Below are 22,572 nucleotides of genomic sequence, written 5' to 3'. Positions count from 1 at the left end.
AGGAGTTGGGGACCTTGTTGTCATGAGGTTATTTTGTTACAGATGCCAATCATATGGTTCATCGCCAGAAGGCTTTCACCACTGCCTCTGGTTCTTATTCTGTTCATAATAGCGCCGCTGCTGTCCCCTACTTGGCAATTAGCTGACGAAGTCAGTCATTTTAATGTTTTAGTTTTCCACACTTAAGGAGCTACTTCCAAGAAAACTATAAGCACATGTGGTAAGCACGAAGCACTAGATTTAAAGAGGTCCTCCTGCATGTGGGCAACACAATTTTACAGATATTTTTTTGATCCACTTTTTCTCCCATTTTCTATATTTTCTCCCATCCCAATTTCGTATCATCCAATTCAACCCTCCCCTGTCACGAACGCTGTTTCTTGCCTCCCACAAGCCGGCTGCAATGTGGACTAAGTCATACATAGCACAAGTCCCCTCCGGTACTTGAGGTAACAGCAGTCGCATCTTTTCACCTGCGCAGCTCGATCTCTCAGTGGCGAGGAGTAACGCGTGCGAGGCTCACGCTGCCCCCGACACTTCCTGATTCTACTGCGCAGGCGCACCAACCGACCTGTAGGAGTCGCTGTCCACAACGCCCGATCCCCACCCATCAGTTTCCCACCCCCTAATACGGCCAATGTGTATTAGTACGGACGACCAGCTAAACTGAAAGCAAATGTGGAGCGCTGGGCTCGAACAGGCAAGCCCAGCGTCTCCAGATTTCGTGGTGAGCGCCTTGCCCACTACGCCACGTAGCCGCCCACAATTTTACAGATTTGTCAATTTAAATCAACTATTCGAATAGTCGACAAAGTTCTATCTATGACTATTAGTCAGCTGACATTCTTTCGAAGACGGCCATAGTTGACTAGGCCTATAATCGGCGGACATTCAGGATGGCCGTAGTTGGCAACGTTTCACCTCAATCAGGAAATCTGTGATATCCTTTTAGTTTACAGCCTCAACAAGCCTCTCATGTGTTCTCTCTCTCTCTCTTAAGGGTCTGTTTAGTGTTCTGTGATGTCACTGTGGGATCCTAGTACTGGAGGCTGGCCAAAGAGGGAGAATATTGTGTTATCCTGGAGTTGTGGTGTGGAGGGCCTGGGTTGTTGAAGCTTTGAGTTATTAATGACCGTGTGTGTGTGTGTGTTACTTACTTAAGCAGCTGCTCAGTTCTTTCAATTCGAATTTAAATTAATTAAACACTTTGTCTGTGTGGTGTAAGATTGTAATTGCATTCCGTAATAGCTGACTGAATAAGTCATGTCACATATTGTGTCAAAATTAACCAAATGATGAGCGTAAACGGGTTACTCTTAACATCCTGTGCGTGCGTATAATATATACAGTGCTGTGCATGTGTGTGTGTACTGTATATATGTGTGTGTCATAAAGTGGGCAATGTATGCGTGGCGATGGTGTGAACTTGTGGTCTTGGTGGAAGTGTTTATTTTTGTAGGCCAGGGGAAGAGCAGCCGTCCTGCTACAGCTGCTGCAGCTAGAGTTACAGTCAAGTTTCAGGGAAGCTATAGAACATGCGACGGCCATATGCATTGGAAATGAGTCATCATCATCATCAACACCATGAGCGCTGTCTGATGGATTATATGGATTGGATTTAGCTTAATTGGGACTGGATGCCAGATGACGGTCTGGAGCATGTATTTCCTTCTCTTGAATTCAAACAGAACCCTGGGTGTTCGTCGCCTCAGTCAGATATCAGGCAATCGCAGCAGAGAGAAACGGTTGTACTAATAGCTGTGTGGCTTTATCATACACTGTTTGCGGTTGAATCTGACTCTGACTCGCTTACAGTAGCAGAGTGTTGTATAGATGATTGTCTTGTCTTGTTTTAACTTTAGCCTAAATGTTTACTTTCACATTTCGGAGAGGAAAATAATCGCAAGGCAAAAGCTTTTTCAGTTCGTAGAGCTTATTATTATGATTCTTGGCAATCCTCTGTGTGTGTGTGTGTCCTTTAAGGTACCCCGTAGCTTCAATAACGAATGGTTATTGTGGTCGCTTGCTGAAGGGTAAATGTTTACTTTCTTCCATAACGTGAAATATGTCTGGTGGTGACTGGTGAGTTAAAATAACAGACTACACTTCAAGATGTCCTTAAACATTTTGACAACGGTGGCCTCGCAGTGATTTAGCACCCGTCTCGCGTGTCCCTCGTCATTATCCTCCTGCTTGTTATGTTGTTGTTTCCATGGTGATCTTGCTGACATCATCATGTCTGAACTGAAACTTGGTCAATCACGGGGAAGCACAGTAACCGCTCAGCGTCACAGTTGAAGTGATCTGCAGGTTACTAAGGTTTTGTAAACCACATATATTCTTACACAAACCTCTTCAACCCACGTCTTCAGGTAGTTGCTTCTTGGTCGTTGAAAAATACATCATAGCATTAGCAGATAATGTAGGCCTTTTTCATCGAGGCTAAATACAGGTCAAGAAGCAGAGGATAGACTTCCCTTACTAATCATAGACTTCCCCTGGCTCGTCTTGCCCCTTTCCAGTAACAGCTTGACCAATTCTGACCAATATGAGCTTATTGCTGCATGAACCCATGGACTTTTACAGCTGTTTACAGTTAATCATATGATCATTGCCTTACATGGTACAGTAATCTATTCAATCTAGTGAATCGCTACAATAGGCTATGATATGGAATGCAGTGTTGTTGTAATTTTGATATTGGCTGATATTTCTAGAACATTTCTCCAGGGGAAGCAAAGGATTCATGTTTTTTTTGCTTGGCATACATTGCTTCATTTAGTCCTTCATAATCCACTGATTATTAACCTGTAGCCTATTTATCAGGGCTATGTTCTCTGAAGCTAGTTACACTTCCAAGCACAAGCCTCTATCTAGGCTAATCCAAGACAAACAACTAAAAGTTCACATACATTCAGTCTGAAGATCCTATTGCCAAATGCCAGAGGCTCGCTCTGCCTGTGGTTTGTTAGACTTTGTTTATAAAGCAACCCTTTTTTGTTAGCATTTTGAAATGCAGGCCCAGTGCCAAGATGACAAATAGTTTGGGCTTTTAGAATCCTGCAAATGCCCCATATTGAAAACATTTCCCAATCTGGAGTATCTCAGTGTTTCTAATTCACTGAAACCGCTGCTGAGGCCTACAGTACATCCATTTCCTGACTATTACAGCCTCAGGGTAGGAGCATTTTTTTTTGCTGGATGTTACAAGTTGGAGCTCATTGTTCCCTGCTTAAAGGAACATGCCAACATTATTGTACAAGAAGATGGATACAAATGTCTCTCTCTGTGCATTCAGTAGAAAGCTATTCGGCTGAACGCTAGCCTAGTTTAGCACAGATTAATGGAAGCAGATACAGATCATCTAGCCTACCTTAAAACTCTGGCCAACGTCTAGTCTAGCTGATCCGTATCCACTTGCATTAATTTGTGCTAAGCTATGTTAGCTAAGCTTGCAGCCAGATAGCTTTCTACTGAATGCACAGAGAGGAAATTGATATCCATCTTCTTTTCTGACTCTGGAGAAGACTATAACTATATGTGTAAACTGCAGAGTTGTCTCCCTTTTTGGTAATCAATTGCCAATGTAGTATATTATTAACAAAATGACATGATTACCAATCAATCAAATAAATGTGTTTTTCAGGTGCCGTGTGGTGAGAGCGAGGCGGTGGGTACGGCATGCTGAGGCCACTCCCCCTGGCTCAGAATGAGTGTCAGAGATGGCGCTGCCACTATGGCAACGAATGCAGGTGGAGGAGGAGGAGGGGGAGGAGGGCCAGCTAGCCCCCAAGATGGCCGCTCCTTTTTGCTCCAGATCTACCCCCGATTGGCAGCGGAGTCCTCCGCCCACTGCTGCCTCAGGTTTGTTATATTAACAGTTGTTAACTGTTATAGGGAAGCAACAGCAGTGATGGGAGGATCGAGAGAAGAGGACAGGGTTTGAGATGGGTCAATATCATATGATGTGGCCTTTTTCTCTGGGCGATGTACTGTATGTAAACTAAACAAAGGCAGCCTCAGACCTTTTATATAAGATGAGAATGTTATTAAATTAATCCCTGAGGGATATTGTGTTGTTATCGGGAGCAATGTACCACAAGCACATAACAACACAACACTAGGGCTGACCTTCAAAGCTTTTTTTGGCAATCGAAGCTTCGGGGCCGAGCTTCGATTTTAATTCGAAGCTTCGAAGAAAAAAAAAAAAAAACTTTTTTATAATATTTTTATTTTTTTTGTATCTTATGTTGTGGGACTTGTACAGCACTTTGGTAAACGTTGTTGTTTTTAAATGTGCTCTATAAATAAAGTGGATTGGATTAATGAATTAAGTAGCCCCTTTCGTGACTGTGATGCAGCCAACAAGGTTTCACTTGGCTGTGTGATTTAATTCAAGGTGGATCGCTGTTGTCGTTTGAACAACTTCAGATTTCATGGGAACTACCAATCCCCCAAATCAAGAATGTTTAAGATGAATGAAGTAAGATTTTGATTATTTGAAATATGGCCTGTGTAGACTAAACTATGCACAGAATTATGTCAGTCTACAAGGTCCGGATTCTACATGGTCCGGCAATGTAGACCTTGTAGACTCCACTACAGACCAATTATCAGTGAATGTTCATGCATTTTTAAGAAGGGCTACTTCCACAAAAAAACAAAACTCACCAAAACATCTCCGTAGCACCTTATCTAAATGTTCTATTTCATATATGGAGATTCATATTTATTTATGTATTGCATGCATTTCTACATTTTATTTCCTATTTTGTTTATTCATCCCAGTATCTTTCTTTCTTATGTGTGGAATTCTACAAGGCATGTAGGTGTATATGTGTTTGAGGATGATATCCTTCAAACAGGCAATAGTGATGATATAATTTGGGCAGTGCTGAGCTGGGTTACTTTCCTCCAGTGTAGTTGTCCCCCGGCCCCACCCAATGGCCCCATGCGCGCGTACACACACGCACACGCATTATTTTTTACTTCGATTTTTTTTTAATGTTCGAAGCTTGTGCCATCGAACGAAGCTTCGAAGTATTTAAGACAGCCCTACACAACACACGACAAACATACATAAAAGACAGATCAAGATAACCATAACACTACAATAATAAAAAAGAGATACAAATATAAGATTATCTATTCACATATTGACAGATATATACTGTATAATGAGCAGATATGCAGACGAAGATTATGTGCTTATGACAAGTCGGTACAAGTTGTAGGACCTGCCTTGGCAGTGCATTCCATTAATGGGATGTTCTCTGGAGACCCTCTGACTGTGTCTGAGGTTAATTCTTTACAGATATGTATATTTGTGTACAAATGCATTCATGATCACAATCTACCAAATGGTTTTAATCGTTTTTTTTCCCCTTTTAATTCAGATGTTCATTCATATGTTACACGTCAGTCCAGGGACCTGCATATACCTTATTGTGGTACTTCACTTAGGCAGTTCTCAGTGAGGTATAGAGGGTCCAATCTTTGGAATGCAGCTGATCCTATGCTGAGGAAATCTCCATCTCTGCTTATTAAAAATTCTCATATTCAAAAGTAGTAGAGAGATAAATAGGTCATACATGTAGGTATGCATTTGGTTATGTGGGTGGGTAGGTTTGTAGGCAGGTGGGTGGGTTGTTATATTATTATGTACGCAGTATACAGTATATGCATGTATGACTATGTACTGTGTGTATGTATGTTTGTATTAACACAAATCTTTTGAATGTATTCTGGTATTTTATAATATGCAGCTTTTTGTATTTTTGTATTTTTGTATGTTTGATTTTATAAAACACGGGAAGTTCTTGATAAGCCTCTAGGCTTCTAACTTCTCCTTCACAATCGTTATAACTTATTATGTATTGTTTTTACTTCTGTTTAACTGTGTTAATAAACAAACAAACAAACCCTCAATATTTTGTCTATTAGCAATCTACAAGGAAGAACTACTGTTGAATTGATCACATTTTGGTAATCATATTTCTTCATTCATCAGGGTGCAGAAGGATGCGACGGCCGCCTCTGTGATCTCAGATGTGGCGTTGGAGATGGGGCTGGACCCCAGCCGTCTGTATGTGCTGGCAGAGGTGAAGGAGTGTGGTGGGGAGGAGTGGGTCTTGGAGGCCGGGGACCTGCCGGTACAGAGGGTTCTGCTATGGCCCAGGAAGGCCCAGGAGGAACACCCACAGAGTCAAGGCTTCTACTTCCTACTGCAGGTATAGTGGTGTACAATACCATTAAATCAGCTCTGCTGTCCTAAAACCTGTCTGAAAGGTTAGGTCTCGGAATCGGCAGTGAAAAAAAGCGTATCCGTGCATCCCTACCTACAGATACATTTCAACTACTTTGCTTTCCCCTCTCCATCATGGACAACCCCTCCCACCCACTACACACAGACTTGGCTGAAAGAAGGAGCACGTTCAGTATTAGACTAAGACGGGCCTAGATATAACACTGAACGGCACAGGAAGTCCTTCATTCCAATAGCCATTAGACTCTATAATGCATCACTGTGCCTCACTGCATCACTGAGCACAGGGTGACCGTACAGCCTGGCGAAATCTTCCTGGCCACTTTACATTTTCACACTTATTACTGTACATGTTACTGTATATTTCTATATATTTTTGGCTGGATAGTTGTATATTTAAGATTTTAGAATGTATATACATACCAGAATGTATATCCCGGACCGTATTTTATTCTTTATTTTATTCTTTATTCTATTTTATTCTTATTTTTTATATTATTATATTCTTATTTTAGTCCTATTGAATACCTAAATGTTTATTCTTGTTCAATGTGAGCGATCTGATCCGAATTTCCCTCTGGATTATTAAAGGATTTCTATTCTCTTCTCTTCAGGAGAGGAACCGCGACGGCACTATCCAGTATGTCCACCTCCCAGCCCTGTCCAAGGAGCAGCAGGCCCAGAGGCTCGCCGCGCGGGGCTTCCTGCCCGCTCCACAGGACGACTTCGCAGACCTCTGCAACCTCCCCGCCCTCAACGAGGACAGCATCCTCAACAACCTGCGCACGCGCTTCCACAAGAGGAAGATCTACACCTACGCCGGCAGCATCCTCATCGCCATCAACCCGTTCAAGTTCCTACCCATCTACAACCCCAAGTACGTCAAGATGTACGAGAACCACCAGCTGGGGAAGCTGGAGCCTCACATCTTCGCCATCGCCGACGTGGCCTACTACGCCATGCTCAGGAAGAGGATCAACCAGTGCATCGTCATCTCCGGGGAGAGCGGGTCGGGGAAGACTCAGAGCACCAACTTCCTGATCCACTGTCTAACCGCGCTCAGCCAGAAGGGCTACGCCAGCGGGGTGGAGAGGACCATACTCGGGGCCGGTCCCGTACTGGAGGTGAGAGAGGAGCAGGGCCACACAGGAGGGAGGTCGTGTGTGGGTGCGGGGAGGGGAACAGGTGGCGGGGGGGGGGGGGGGGGGGGGGGGACAGTTTGTGGTTTACAGATGGGATACAGTCTGACGAGTCCGTGCCTGCCTTTGTACGGCAGAGAAAGACAGGGGTTGTGTGGGCTTGCAACAGGTGAGAGCGCCAGAGGCCCGTGGGCTCTCAGCTGCTTGCCATCCCTGTATACCTAATTAGTCACATGAGGAACCAATCACAGGACAAACACGCTGTCGTGTTGTAACTGTTACTGCTCACGGTTGCACCTAGTTAAGTTTAGTAGTAGCTCTTCTGCAGTCTACTTTAATTACCGGTAGGTCACTTCAAACACTCGCCATGGATGATCCTTTCTCAGGAGTGACTCGTCTGACACACACACACACACACACACACACACACACACACACACACACACACACACACACACACACACACACAAAAGGATGCTAAATATACAGATGTATATCTCGTATAAGTAGAAGGGATGGTAACCATCTCTAGCACTGTGGTTACGTCAGTATCACATCTCATATATGAGCCTAATGTCTTTTCCTTCTGTCTGGAAGCTGCTGAGCTCCTTTGTTTTATGTGTAGGGGGGTGATCTGCTGATCTGTGGTCAGTAGACTTGTCCTAAAGACTATGGTCTCCTCAGAAAGAAGAAATGTAAAAGAGGATGGGAAGTTGAAGAGGCCTTTAGATTAACCCTTTAGTAGGGCCTCTTGTCTATAGCAATGCTGCGTAGAATGTAGTTTGAACAAAACTTAAATAAGACTGTTTGTTATCTGGAACAGCTGAGTAAACCTGATGCTATGAAGGACAATGTGCGGTACAGTAATGGACGGCTTTTTCTTTTATTTAAATTTGTTATGTTGCGATTGCGGTCAACATTTTGGTCAGGTGACCATGTCCTTCTTTCCTCTCCCTCTCCCTTCTTCCCTGTTTTTAGAGAGGAGGTGCTTATACATATAGTGACAGACAATTGAAATCGGATCTTATTGGAAAGTATCCACAAATGTCATTCTCAGTGAGAAGTTGTAACAAAGATCTCCACTGAAGGCCATCTGACCACTAAAATGTATCCCTCCTCTGGAACTGCACAACACAATCCTGGGGTTTACTTGAAGTGTATTAACATCTAATTAGACAGACAGACAGACGGACAGTCAGATAGACGACCAGGCCTCGTTCATAGTCGAGCAGGGTTCTGTTTGGTTCTCATGACGGACGCATAATGCACAGGCACGGCATTAACACATGCATGCTCACACAAATGAACATCTGTATGCTTTCTCATGGCTTGACAACCCAAGGCTGTGTCATGAAGAGCTAGTTACTGTACTGTTTTTCTTTGTGTGTGGGTTTTAAATGCGCTCCTAGATCTATGTGGCTAACTACTTCAGTTTGTTTGTTTTTGTTTTGGGCCTCATAATGAGAAAGGGGTTCTCCACTTTCACATATGGTAGAATTTAGCGCGGGGTTATGATTTGTGGTTGTCTATTTAAACATGCATCACTCCTATACTTTGACTCAGCATTGACTGAGGACTGTGACGTACATCAGACCGGCACATATCTGTACTTTGGCTTTTTCCGCCGCCGCGCCTTCTTTCTTTCTGTGGAAAACAGACACCGTTCCTATTGACCACCATTGTACTTGGCCTGGAACTGGAATAAAAACTGTGTTGCTTGCTTACATTGTTTGAAGAAAATTATTTTGTTTCTGCATCATGTTAAGTCAAGCTTTCCAACACTGGCCACCACGTTTGATTTGTTTTCAGGCAGGCCTATTTCCCCAATCAGCTGCAGGATATTTCCTCATTTCCCTACCTGGACATTTAATACTGTGCTTATGAAACCCGCCCTCATGGTCTTCAGCATGATTTATATCCCTGTGTTTTGTACTAAAGTTGTAGTTTATGAACAAATGCTGCCTAATCCCGGTTTATCTTTGAGTTGTTTCCCTTCAAAAGAGCTGTGGCGTGATCAAAATGGAGGCATGGCGCTCAATATTCAGTGTAGATGACGTATTGCCAGTATGTAATGTAAAATTCCCTTCACCACAATGGTTGAAGTCAATAGTTGTGATTGTTTCATTACTGTGGAGGGTTCAATCACCCCATAGTCCTGACCTTTCTGCAGTTTCTGCTTCTGCAGTGTGTGTGTGTGTCTGTGTCTATGAACGACCGTGTGTGACCTTTGGTCATGGGATGTTTGTGAAGCACTTCCTGTTGAAGATGGACTGAGTTAGCGATCGCACCGAAAGACTGAATGGGACAGGGATGAAAGGCACTGCTCCCTGCTGCTGGAGAGTAATCTGGATGTTACAGAACAGGAGCACTCTTTCCTCAACACAATCACCCTATTTCCACCCCCCACACACACACACACACACACACACACACACAAGGGGCAGAAACCTCAGTCTTCGATTGTGATTCGATAGCTTTCCTTGGGGTTGAGAATTAATGGGCCTCTGCTATAATCTGGCAGTAAATCCCTCCTACATAGCTCTCGGTTTCATTTCTCAGTGATGTGGCTAAATATAGGGCTTCAGCCAACAAAGCCTTGTGAGGAATGCAGTTTATTAGAAGTAAAATACGGCACTGAAAACTCCCTGATCTCTATTAGTTCCTTAGCCCACCGTGGCTCTCCTCACATGAAGTCTTCAGCCTGGTGATTTCACTCTCCAATACAATACAATTAGGAACAGAATATAATGTCTGTTAGTTAGGTGTTGGAGTGTTCTTTTGTGAAGTTACAAGTACCATATGAGCTTGGACATTCACTGACACCGCCAACACCATGGGCCAATACAGTAACATCTTTGGCAGGGAGTATCCATTCAATCAATCCGTCTTTGAACAATGGCTGCTTTCTGAGATCTCCTCCAAACCCCATGACTGCACCGGAGAGACTTCGCTCAGTCGAAGGCTGCAGCTTTTCAAAGGTCCCGCAATGCCTGTCAGTCTGTCAGAGATGTACTTGCCTCTGAGAGCAAGGGGAGGGAGGAGGCATGTTTTTTTCCCCCCTCCGTCAGCAGAGTTCTCGTCCCCTTGGCAGGCAGGCTGCCACTCTGCCGGTCAATCCCAGAATGCAGTGCTTCAGTCCACCCCCCCCCCCCCCCCCCCCCCCTAGTTCAGAACTGTGGTCGGAGGGGCAGACAGGGAGACGGGTTTGGTCTGGTCTGGCCCTGTGAAGAGAGCAAAGACGGTGGTTCCCACTGGTCAGTTAGTCGGTCGGTAGTCTGTCAACCAGCTTGTCAGCATTACCAGTTCCCCTGCAGCTCACCTGCCACTGGGGATGTATTTTACACAGAGAGTTGAAAAGGTTAAAGATGTACACGGGGAGAAGTGGCTATGCCTTGTGTCAGCCTGGGATCAGCCTGGCTCTGCACCCTTCAGTTTGAGTTGGTTCTGTACGGGTCTCTTGTAGTACTCACAAGATGGCTGACACAAGAAACCAGGGTTATTCTACTGGGGAAGTAATAACTCCTCTTGAATTATGTTCCCTGCTGTTTCTTTCTTTCCAAATTGTAATTCCTTCCAGATGAGTTCCACTGAATGATTTATGAATGGTTTGTGGGAGACTATTTTTAGATCTTGGAAGTTTTATGAAATAAAAAAAAATTGACGGGTCATTATTTAATTTCTGTATTCAACGTACAGTCGGTGTGTGAATGAGGAAAAAAAAGAGAGAATGTGCTCGACTGCTCGACTACATACTGTGTTTGTGTGTGTGCGTGCACACGCACATATCATGAAGCTATAGGGAGCTCTCCAGGCCAGGGTCACATTTTGAAGAGATGAGATCACTGGTGGTGGAGCATGAGTCTATGACTGAGGGCTCTAGAGCCTATGTGTTGTGCTCTGCTCTCATATACTGCAGCATTCAGTAAAGATGGCCTACTTGAACTATTCTGTTCTGTTCTGTTCTATTTTGCGCTGCTCTTCTGTCCATCATAAACGAAGATGAAACTGACAAAAACATATCAGACCCCCCCCCCCCCCCCCCCCCCACAAAACGCTATGGAAATGGGGTAGATCAGATGAGACCGTGATTGCTGCCCAGTTTGTCCATAGTACATGGCACTCGCACTCTATTGTGCCCACACTCTATTGTGCCCACACTCTATTGTGCCTATTAGATAGGGTTCCAGTGTACAAAGGAGTTCACCTGGAAGCTAACCTGCTCTACATTAGATTTCGCCACTGAACTGGTTTGACTGGTTATTCCTCTGTTGTGTGTGTCTCTCCTTGTGTCTGTTTTTCCCTGCCAGGCTTTGAAGGGCTTTTTCTTCCTAATGTCAGCGAGCACCTCCTCCTCTTACAGAACACGGGCACATTGCAAAGTGCAACAGGAAGATTGTGTGTCACTAGTCTGTATGGTTGTTGTTTCTGTTCTTGAGTTTCTGTGTGGGATGAGTTCCGAATGTTGTCGACTGTGTTTATATGGGCTGCGTTTCTTCAGATTCAATAAGCTTTTGATTCAGTTATGTTGGGGAGCCACCAGATGCGCCTTTCATTTCTAACACATTTAAACACTAAAAGCAGTAAACCGTTTCCTGTTTTGTTAAGAGGTACGAGGCCATCAAACAACTTGCTGTTTTCAACATATTTTACAGAGAAGACTGGAACCACCACTTGAAACCACCATCTCTTCTACATCATTAGTTCATACGCTCATTAGTTCATTGATTGCTCTACAGCACCATGATGTTTAAGTTGTACAGAGGAGAGCGAGAAACGTTGTTGGTTGATAACACCGTCTCTTCATCTTCTTTGCCATCATCTTTTACAGGGTTGCTTCAGCTGTCTCGGTAGCATTGGACACTTTTTATGAAAGACATTTGGCAGCATTCCCTACATAGCTTGCATAGCCACTCCATTGTTAAATAGCTTCAGAACAGAACACAAGCTACTATTGTCTACCTACCTGGCCAATTATGTTCTGTTGAGTTATTTTCTGTCCTGTTTGCTTTACTGTAATGTATGTTTGCACTCTCAGTTAGTTCAGCACCAGCCACACTGCCTGCCTGGCTGACTGTATGACATCATTATGGATCAAATAGCACTCAGGAAGTTAGCTGGGCTGAGCAAAGCTACTCTGTTCCAGTTCCGTGTGTGTGTGTGTGTGTGTGTGTGTGTGTGTGTGTGTGTGTGTGTGTGTGTGTGTGTGTGTGTGTGTGTGTGTGTGTGTGTGTGTGTGTGTGTGTGTGTGTGTGTGTGTGTGTGTGTGTGTGTGTGTGTGTGTGTGTGTGTGTGTGTGTGTGTGTGTGTGTGTGTGTGTGTGTGTGTGTGTGTGTGTGTGTGTGTGTGTGTGTGTGTGTGTGTACTACATTTTCTAGTGTGTATCCGCTCTGCGACAATGCGAATTGAATGTTTATGCCTCCCAGCTTTCTCATTAAATTAATTGTGATCATTAGTTAGTTGGGTTCATTGATTGACGGGAGATTCATTAACTTACTGAGATTGACATATATATGAGTGAGACTGACTTATAGATTTCCAATATTAATTTGTACAGAGGCACATATTCAGGCTAGTAAATTAAGCTATATTTTACTATATGCCGGATCAGGAAAGGTCATGCTGCCAATCTTTCAGTTTATCAATCGATTGCATGTATAGTCCAATGAGCTAAAGCATGTCTACATTTCCCTGTCTTTCTACGGTATCCTATATACTGTAACCTAAACTCCCCAGCCCCATCCATGCCACTCACAGGAAGTTGCTATCACCGGGCCGGAGCTCTCCTTAACAGGAAGCAGAGTGGCTATGACACAGGAAGTAACAGCAGCAGTCCTTCTCTTCCATTGGTTAGTCGGTTCGCAGGGTGTGTGGACATGCCGGTGTATTGTATTGTTGCTCAGGAAGTCTAGTGTAGTCGCTGGCCATTCTGTCTGTGCGTCTGCTGTTGATCTCATATTTCTGGGTTACCCCACTGGCCCACTCTAAGTCATGGCTATATTTGGCCAGTGTGTTGCCATTGTGCTTAACACATTGTCTGCCACGCAGTTTGCCCATCTTATACCACTCTCTGCCAGTGCTGTAAGCCTATGGAGTCGCTCACCTTCTTTGCAGGGCTATAACTTTTTAAATATTATAGCTATATCGACATTACTATGGCCCATTCAACATCGGGTATCTATCGTCCCAGGTGTCGGAACGTTATATTTTTCCATTCATACATTGTCGTGTTAATACTGTCGTGAATATAAGTATGTTAGAGTGTAGAGCAGTAATTCCTAGAACGCGAGTTACAGGCCCGACGCATATTATACATAATCGATTGGCGTTTCGTTCCTATACACGCTATATTAAAAATTCAAATGCATATGATCGGTATACATTATGCTCCATCATGCGTGAAGGAAAGGGGGGGGGGGTCGTTTATGATTCCTTGATTGTCAGTAACGGCTTTCTTTAGTACGAAATCATACGTTGATCAGATGGATTGTAATGAAATAAATGGACAATCGAGCTGGAATTAACGTTAGACTCCTCTTACCTGTGGCCGATGAGTCTGGAGAAAAAATATTCCAATTATTTGATTTCGATCTGCTAGATCCATTTTCCGTTTGTACGACGCAATACCAGTCTAATTCTGAATTTACCAGAGATTGTCCCTGTCTTAAAATGTGTGTGCATATGTGTATACAGTGTATGTTTATTTTTTTGTATCTACTTTTTCTCCTTGTTTTCTATTTTTCTCCCATCCCAATTTCGTATTTCCAATTCTCCCCTCCCCTGTCTTGAACGTTGCTCGACTATGCCCCCCACTGGTCGGTTGTAGGGAGGATAGAAGCCTTGCATCACGTGTCCCCTCCGGTACACGAGGAGGCAGCCTGTCACATCTTTTCACTTGCCAGCGCGGACTCTCAGTGGCGAGGTGTAACGCATGGGAGGCTCACACTACCCCCGCTACTTCCTGTCTGCTGTGCAGGCGTCCCCCAACCGACCTGTAGGCGTCGCTGTCCACAACGTCCAAATCCCCACCCATCGACTTCCACCCTCTAACTCTGCCAATTGAGTTAGTATGACGGCTGGCCCAAGCCGGAGGCAATGCTGACACCCGGATTCGAGACCGGAGTCTCTTGCATTGGTGACGAGCGCAATCTCCGCTGCACCACCCAGCCGCCTACAGTGTATGTTTATGTAGATCTCAGCCTACCTTTCTCACTGCCATTGATGTTGAAAAGGGTTGAAAATATGCTCCATGAAACTTAAAAGTCGCTAGGCTTTCAATCACTACCGTACTTTTCGGACTATAAGCCGCGGCTTTTTCCCCAATTCTTCGACCCTGCGGCTTATATAACGGTGCGGCTTATATGTGACTCGACGTGACCAAACCCGAAAATGTAAAAATCTAAATATTGCTTTTTTGACTGCATTGAAATGTTATTTATCTGTTCCCTTATTTGCTAAACTTAATACAACTTGTAAATGAGTTAATTCTTGTTATTTGTCCGACAGTATTGTGTCCCAATGCTAATTACATATGGTAATTAAACATTAAAACACCTGCGGTTTATAGTCCAGTGCGGCTTATATATGTACACATCATTCAATTTAGCTGCTGCGGCTTATAGTCAGGTGCGGCTTATAGTGCGAAAAGTACGGTATATTGTTTATTTTCTCTAATGTTACTGTATTGCTCTACTACAAGCTATTCAAATTCACACAGCAACAGGGGGGCACCCTGGAGTTAATAACAAGTGCACCCAGCTGCAGGGGCACCCGGGAGTTAATAACACGTGCACCCAGCTGCAGGGGCACCCGGGAGTTAATAACAAGTGCACCCAGCTGCAGGGGCACCCGGGAGTTAATAACAAGTGCACCCAGCTGCAGGGGCACCCGGGAGTTAATAACAAGTGCACCCAGCTGCAGGGGCACCCGGGAGTTAATAACAAGTGCACCCAGCTGCAGGGGCACCCGGGAGTTAATAACAAGTGCACCCAGCTGCAGGGGCACCCGGGAGTTAATAACAAGTGCACCCAGCTGCAGGGGCACCCGGGAGTTAATAACAAGTGCACCCAGCTGCAGGGGCACCCGGGAGTTAATAACAAGTGCACCCAGCTGCAGGGGCACCCGGGAGTTAATAACAAGTGCACCCAGCTGCAGGGGCACCCGGGAGTTAATAACAAGTGCACCCAGCTGAATGCAGGGGTTTGACATGCAGGGATTCTAGTAGAGTGTTAGCGAAAGTTAAACAACTCAGTTTCTGTTAAACAAGCAAAAGTGGTTTTCAGAAGGCTGAGTTACATGCCAAGCAACATTAAAAACGACTTTCAAGTCCCATGGAGTATTTGACACTCCTTTTCAACATCAATGGCCGTGTGAATTGCGTTTAATAAGGTAAGCTGATATCATCTAAAGCACACCGTATATGAACACAACATGTGTTAAAGACAGGGCAATCTACGGTAATGGCAAAGTCAAAATTAGACTGGTATGGTCACTTTCTGTGTGAAGTATGGCAACAACAAGTATTGATACCTTAGTAATGCAGCGCATTAAAGGGCTCGACACATGACCCCTGGCAAAATGTCAAATGTCTTAGCACTGGCCGAGTCATTCTTTTATGGGGATAGCGATGGAGCCCAACTAGGCGGCATCTCTACCCCTGGACTGTGGCACACCTCTCTAAATAGCCACAGAGCGCTGTGCTCAAAGTTAAAACGATTTCAACATTGACCTCTGTTGTCGCTGACCTTACAAAGTGCTACCAATGAGAAGCTTTATGTGATGTAAGCAAAAGCAACTTCCAATCTAGTTAAGAGATGGTGGAGAATTTAACCGTCTCTTTGTGTAGGAGTTAAAAGCTGACGATCTTTGCAGGAATTTTGTTGTCGTTTGTACTAAAAAGAAAATAGACAACCTCCACGATGACGATCCACTAAGATACCTGCCCCCAACCGTAAACACATGTCCTAAGTAATCGGTTCAATCAGAATAGTATTCTTTCAGAGGAAGACACACTTGTTTGTTAGGAGGAATGTAGCCTGCACGTAGCGGCATGCAGTGGGCCTGCTGCTATGGTTCTATTCGTGGTGCTGTGTCCGTACCGCAGGCTTGGGTTTGATGTGGTGTCCTCCACGGCCTGGGTGGGGCTGCTTGAAATGGCTCCAGTCTGGTGAAACTACTCTGTGCCGCTAGAGCGAGACTGGCTTAAAACCATTCCCTGAGCTCTCAACTTTATCTGGTAGCTAGTCCAGAGCACCTCCTTCCAACACGCATGCATACAGTCAGGTGAAATATGGTGTCGAACTCACAAGTGCAGCTAGGAAACCCGCTGAAATGTCTTTTGTCCCAGGGACCCCATCGGAGAAGATATGTGGCCCTGAATGCTCGCACCACCTAGGCAGAGCATCAGGAAATACGGATGAGTAAAAGGCTACAGTCTATACTCTGCGCAAGGCCGTAAAGCTTGCTAAGAGGACATACGCTGGCAAGATGGAGGCACAAATGGCCCAGAACGACACAAGAGGTTTATGGCGAGGACTAACTGACTACAAAGTCAGCGGCCCCTCAATCGGGAGTGCCGACGCCTCTCTCGCGGATCAACTCAACTCCTTTTACGTGCGGTTCGGTGCAAACAGTGGCGACGCTAGCTCACCGGCTAACGACGTCACTGACGCACCGGCCGTCGTGGAGGCGGGGGGGTCACTCTCTCATTGACGGAACACAGTGTGAGAAGAGCATTTATGCGGGTGAACACCAGGAAAGCAGCTGGCCCAGATGGGATAACAGGACGGATACTTGCACGGATGTCCTGTGCTAACCAGCTAGCCCCAGTGTTCACCACCATATTCAATCTATTCCTGGCTGAGTCCGTGGTCCCTGCCTGCTTCAAGGTGTCCACCATAATCCCGGTACCAAAAAAATCCTCCCCAGCAGGTCTTAATGACTACAGACCGGTGGCACTCACCTCTGTCATGAAATGTTTTGAGAGGCTGGTTAAGGATTACATTTGTGCCTCCCTCCCCAGTGATATGGACCCTTTGCATACAGGTCCACTGACGATGCGAGCCCTACTGTAGGAGAGGGTGAAAACCTATGACCAGAATAGTCACTCTTATACATTCTTCTCACGTTGTAATGCTAACTCAAAATGAAGAAAATGATTTGTGCAATTTAACTTTTCCTCCATTTTCCCGGGGACCCTTTGGGACCTCCCCAGGAAGCCCCCCCGGGGGGGTCCCCGGATCCCACTCTGAGAAGCACCGCTCCAGTTGACAGTGAATATCTAAGCATGATTTGCTATAATCAGAAGCTCCATGCTGAAACAATTACACTGGATTTTGCTTCTTTCCAGTTCCTTTCCCTCCTCTCTGATTCATATTCACCACACTGACATCGAACCCCATTCTTGTTTACTTGCCACTCCAAATAAATCAGTGCTTCTTGTCTGTCATGTGACAACAAGCCTAATGCCTGTTTTTATTGTCCGCCCGTCTAGAAATGACACCATTGTCATCTTTCTTTTTATTTTTTTTATCACTGTTTGCTGCCCTCCTCACAAATCAATCCTTGGGGTGGGGGGGGGGGGGCAAACATGTCATGAGTGCAGCCCTGTACTGAGCTATCATTCATTACGTCTTAACCCTTTCACTACCGCTCTACCAAAGGGTTAACCATTTCACTACCACACTACAGAAGGTTAACCCTTTACTATCACACTACAGACGGTGAAAGGGTAAAGCGCTGGGCAACACTGTCGTAACACTGCGATAAGTGTCGTTGAACACCGGGAAAGACACGATCATCACAATCAGCTACTGCTCCGCTAGGCTAGTGTAATCTTCTTCTGGCACTCGTGTGCCACGAATGAAATGAAACGGAGAGTTTAACGGCACTTAATGGACACATCTACTGTTATTTAGCGAAAGCCCCCCGTGGCTGCTCTCCAGACCACTTCTTCGTCAGAGAATTGTAGCCTTTGTGAACAGTTGAGTTGAGTTTAGCCCAGGGTGACAGTGACTTACAGAGAGTTATTGGTGGCTTATAGAGATGGCTTGCAGCAAATCCAAGTATAGAGGAGGAACCATACACAGAAACGGTTGTGTTCAATCACTTGCCATCATCATGTGAATTCACCCAAGTAGCCTGTTTCTTAGATTCAGGACTGCAGCGAACAGTGCTTACTTTGTCACTAGTACACACTAGTACCGCTGGCGTTTCTCTTCATCATTGTACTATTAGTGATTATATAAAGAAAGTCTGACACAAGGTAGGAAATTAGGTTAATAGGTTTACAGTTAGTAAAAACTGTATTTCCCCCCCTCCATAACAAAACAAAAAAATATTAAACTTTTATTTTGATTAAAATGTCGTATAAATTATGAAAATACCCCCTCCAAATCTGTGTAGCAAGGCAAAAAAGCAAATGTCCTACCCTGGTCTGTTACTACTGTGATCCTAGTAGCCGACAGTTGGTTTAATTAGTCTGGTTCTTGGCTCTCAAATTCTCTCCTCCAATTATAGGCTATATCCCGTTGTAGGTAAATATAAATTATGCATCGAGAGTCTGATTATTGTAGGTTGTGTGTGCGTGTGTTTTTTTGTGTGCACGCACGGATGGGAGTAGTATGTCCCCATACGCGTGTGTGTTTTAACCCTTGCCCCAGATGAATGTGGGAATTCTGGTTGTGGCGGTTGGACTGTTTAGAATCCTTTGTGAGTGTATCCACGCTGTAGCGAGGTGTGCATGTCAGTGCCTTGGCAGTGCTGTAGGAAACCTAGAGCAGCAGCCATTTAGAGCAAGCAGGGCCTCTGCCCTGCCAGCCAGTCCTCAGACACTGGCCCTAACTTCTCACTGATTAGAAGCTTGTTCTCAACAACAGTTGCTCTCGCCAACTCGGAACGCTTGAAACAAGCTAAATTACCGAAAGTAAAAGCAGAGTGAAAACTCTAAAACCTTGTCTCGGCTGTCGCCGGGGAGGTGCGTATCGTGGTGGCAACCGCACATTGCTTGGGGAGGGAAGTACCGGTAGTCTATACCCGCAGACTTACAGAGCTTTCCCGATGTCGCCACGACAACGTAGGTTTCTAGACTGAAGATTGTTCTGCCAACTACTCGTCTCTCATACATCGTCTTAAGTGTTTTAACCTCACAAATCTGGTTTGTTTACAGTATGTTTGTGCACGTTTACACAAGGCTTCTCATCGAGCATTGTTTTACTGCAGGTAGTTTACACTCACTTCGTTCTGCACCACCGACTTGTTGAGACAAACGACTCATAACCTCCACTGCATTGGAAACCCTGATTTGTAAGGAAGGAGACGTGTGTGTGGGATGGGGTCGGGGTTGGGGGGGGGTGTCTGAATGGGGATGTGAGACTATATTTTTGCTAGTTCTGACTTAGTGGGAGTGGAAATATACAGGGGAGCTGGCTGCCAGCGATGCAGGCCCACCACAGAGAGGAACCAGTAGAGACAGGCTAATGTCGTCAGACTCTCACTGGATATAGGCTGACCACCACCCCCATTATAGTCACACACACACACACACACACACACACACACACACACACACACACACACACACACACACACACACACTAGGGCTGTACAGAATTTTTTAACATTCAAAGCTTCTATTGAACGAAGCTTAGAATGTGTAAAATGTCTCAAACTAAATCCTGAATTTGAATAAAGTGATTAATCTGATTAAATTAGTATTTTCTTTTTAATTATTAAATCAACTTTCTTTAATGAATATAACTCGTCAGTTTCGTCAACATAAATAATCCAATAAGTGCACGGTTGGTACGAAAGTGATGGTGACGTCTTGATGGAGCGCCAAGCGGATGCCGATAGGCTTCATCAGTGTTTCCCACAGGATTTTCAGAGACTATGGGGGGTGAACCTCCGACCCTCTAGGGGTGTCCGGGGGCACCAGCACACCTGATTCAACTTAACTAGCCCTTTATTAGTTGAATCAGGTGTGCTGGTGGTGGAATTTAACAAATACATGGAACGGCTGGGGTGTCTCTAGGAGAGGTTTGGGAACCACTGGCACTAGTAGAGCATACATTTGAGCCATCAAAGAAATGAAGCAAAAGTGGTTACCTGTGTTGAACTGGTTTTATTTTTTAGAAAAAAATAATATATAGTGGATTACTATTACGACTACTACCACTGCCAATACTACTGATACATACCTATTGGCAAACTTTATATTAAAAGAAAATAGCAGATTTTAATTTTTTTTTTTTTTTTGTTCATTTAATGGACTAATTAGACTGTGGCGGGGAAACCCTGCTACATCATTTATGATAAATGTTTTATAATTTTTTTATGATCATATACTATAACAGTATAATACTATAATATTAGTGTAGCCTAATATTTATCTGCAACTGTGAAAAACCCTATTGGTTTAAACAGAATGAATAGACCAAAAAATAAAGAATTATTCATTTTTATTTAAAAATTTGAATGTTGATTTAGAATTTGAATGTCAACATTATGAACGAAGCTTCGAACTGTTCGGTACAGCCCTAACACACACACACACACACACACACACACATACACATACACATACACATACACACACACACACACACACACACAATCTCTCTCACTGGATATAGGCCGAGACGCAGACACACACACACACACACTATCGGCACACACTGTGGACCACTGAATGCTGCTTCGTTGTCTCTCTCTCTCTCGACCCCTGCCTTTCTCTTTCTTCCCCAAATGCATTGCGACTAACCCCCCCATGTCAACAGTATGCAGATTAGACCACTGGTTTCCATGGACACTGCAGCTCGGCCAAACGGCGATCCACTTCCTCATACCTGGTGCGCGCCTTTCCAGTCAGTCAGAGCGCTTGTTGAAGGGCATGTTCCAATGTGAATGATGCTGTGACATGTTTAGCATTCCCCTCCATGGTGGTGGAGGGGCCCTGGGTGGGCGGAGGACAGTTCCCAGGGTTTGGTTGCCTTGACTTAAGGTGTGTGTGTGGGTGGGTGTGTGTGTGTGTCTGGGGGTGGGGGTTAAATAACACAGGGCAGCATTGAGGCGGTCGGAGGGTCATTGCCAACTGATACCCACCAGCCATGAAAGCTGTAGCAGTGGCACTGGCCAACAAATATCGGACCACATCTGAATAAATAAATAAATAGTGGGGAGAGACTTGAATGTACGCAAATTGGGTGTACGCAACAAAGCATGCGTGCGCACACACACACACACACACACACACACAGAGAGAAAGATAAAGGGAGAGCCCGCCTTAGGAGTGGAAGGGAAGGAGCCTTGTCTGAACAGGTCTAGGTGAAGGAGTGAAGGATGGGTAAACCGTGGCAACGGATGAGGAAGGTTTCAACACAGCCCAGACTCTTCTCTTTCATCATATACTGGTGCCTCATGTATCCTATCCCATTCCCTTCCCTCCGGTGCCAAAGCTATTTTAGGATTACCACTCACCCCGTTGTTTCAAATAACTTTTTCATGACATGTCATAAACGTATCATTAATGCAGAGTCTGAAATAGCAGTTAGCAATGAGTGACAGTGAGGTAACGGCAAAATGAGTAGAAGAAAAGGAGGAGAGACTAAAAGATAAAAAGACCAGAGCTGATGGAAATGGTCTAGGACTCTAGGTGAAGGAATCTCAGGCCCTGGCCACACGAACGCGGGTGTTATATAACCGAGCCTTAATGTGCGCGGTTGCACTGCTCGGCCACACGCAACCGGGGTTTTGGAACACTGCAACCGCGGTCTTTGAAAACCGGAGTCCAGGTGAAGTTTTGCGCACATCCCGGTTACAGTGGTTGCGTGTGGGCATAGTAACCGAGGCTATTTCCAGTGTTTTTACGGCAGAGCTGTCGCAATTATTTCCCATGTTTACGGCAGACTGTCGCAAACAATAGCAAGTTAGCAACCGAACGCGGGGTAGAGAGATTAGAGCAGAGCCAGCTACATCTGAGGGAACACCGTTTTGAAAATGATAGCTACTGAAATGGAACAAACTTTTGTTCTAAACGTATCGTCTGTGTTGAAGAGTGTTGTGATCGACTGATGATGTCTGTTGTCGCATTCCTGACCTGACGCTCAGAGTAAACCTGTAGCTGCGGCTACCAACTAAGCTCATGTCTTAAGTTATTGTTATAAGGAACCCAGT

At 44.8% G+C, this 22,572-nt stretch overlaps 1 protein-coding gene across 1 annotated transcript in view; it reads left to right on the top strand.

Annotated features, from left to right (window-relative positions):
• The window catches only part of LOC311224053 (myosin IXB), a 159,137-nt gene that overhangs the window by 74,161 nt on the left and 62,404 nt on the right, over window positions 1-22,572 (top strand). Inside the window, 5 exon segments of the mRNA XM_084308861.1 lie at window positions 3,647-3,864; window positions 6,011-6,230; window positions 6,880-6,906; window positions 6,911-6,926; window positions 6,929-7,389. Coding sequence (XP_084164987.1) covers window positions 3,710-3,864; window positions 6,011-6,230; window positions 6,880-6,906; window positions 6,911-6,926; window positions 6,929-7,389 — 879 coding nt within the window. The 5' untranslated portion in view covers window positions 3,647-3,709.

This window comes from Notolepis coatsorum (assembly GCF_963971535.1).
Source record: "Notolepis coatsorum genome assembly, chromosome: 2".
NCBI lineage: Eukaryota > Metazoa > Chordata > Actinopteri > Aulopiformes > Paralepididae > Notolepis > Notolepis coatsorum.
Note: the sequence above shows the minus strand (reverse complement) of the source record. Positions and strands in the feature narration are given on the sequence as shown.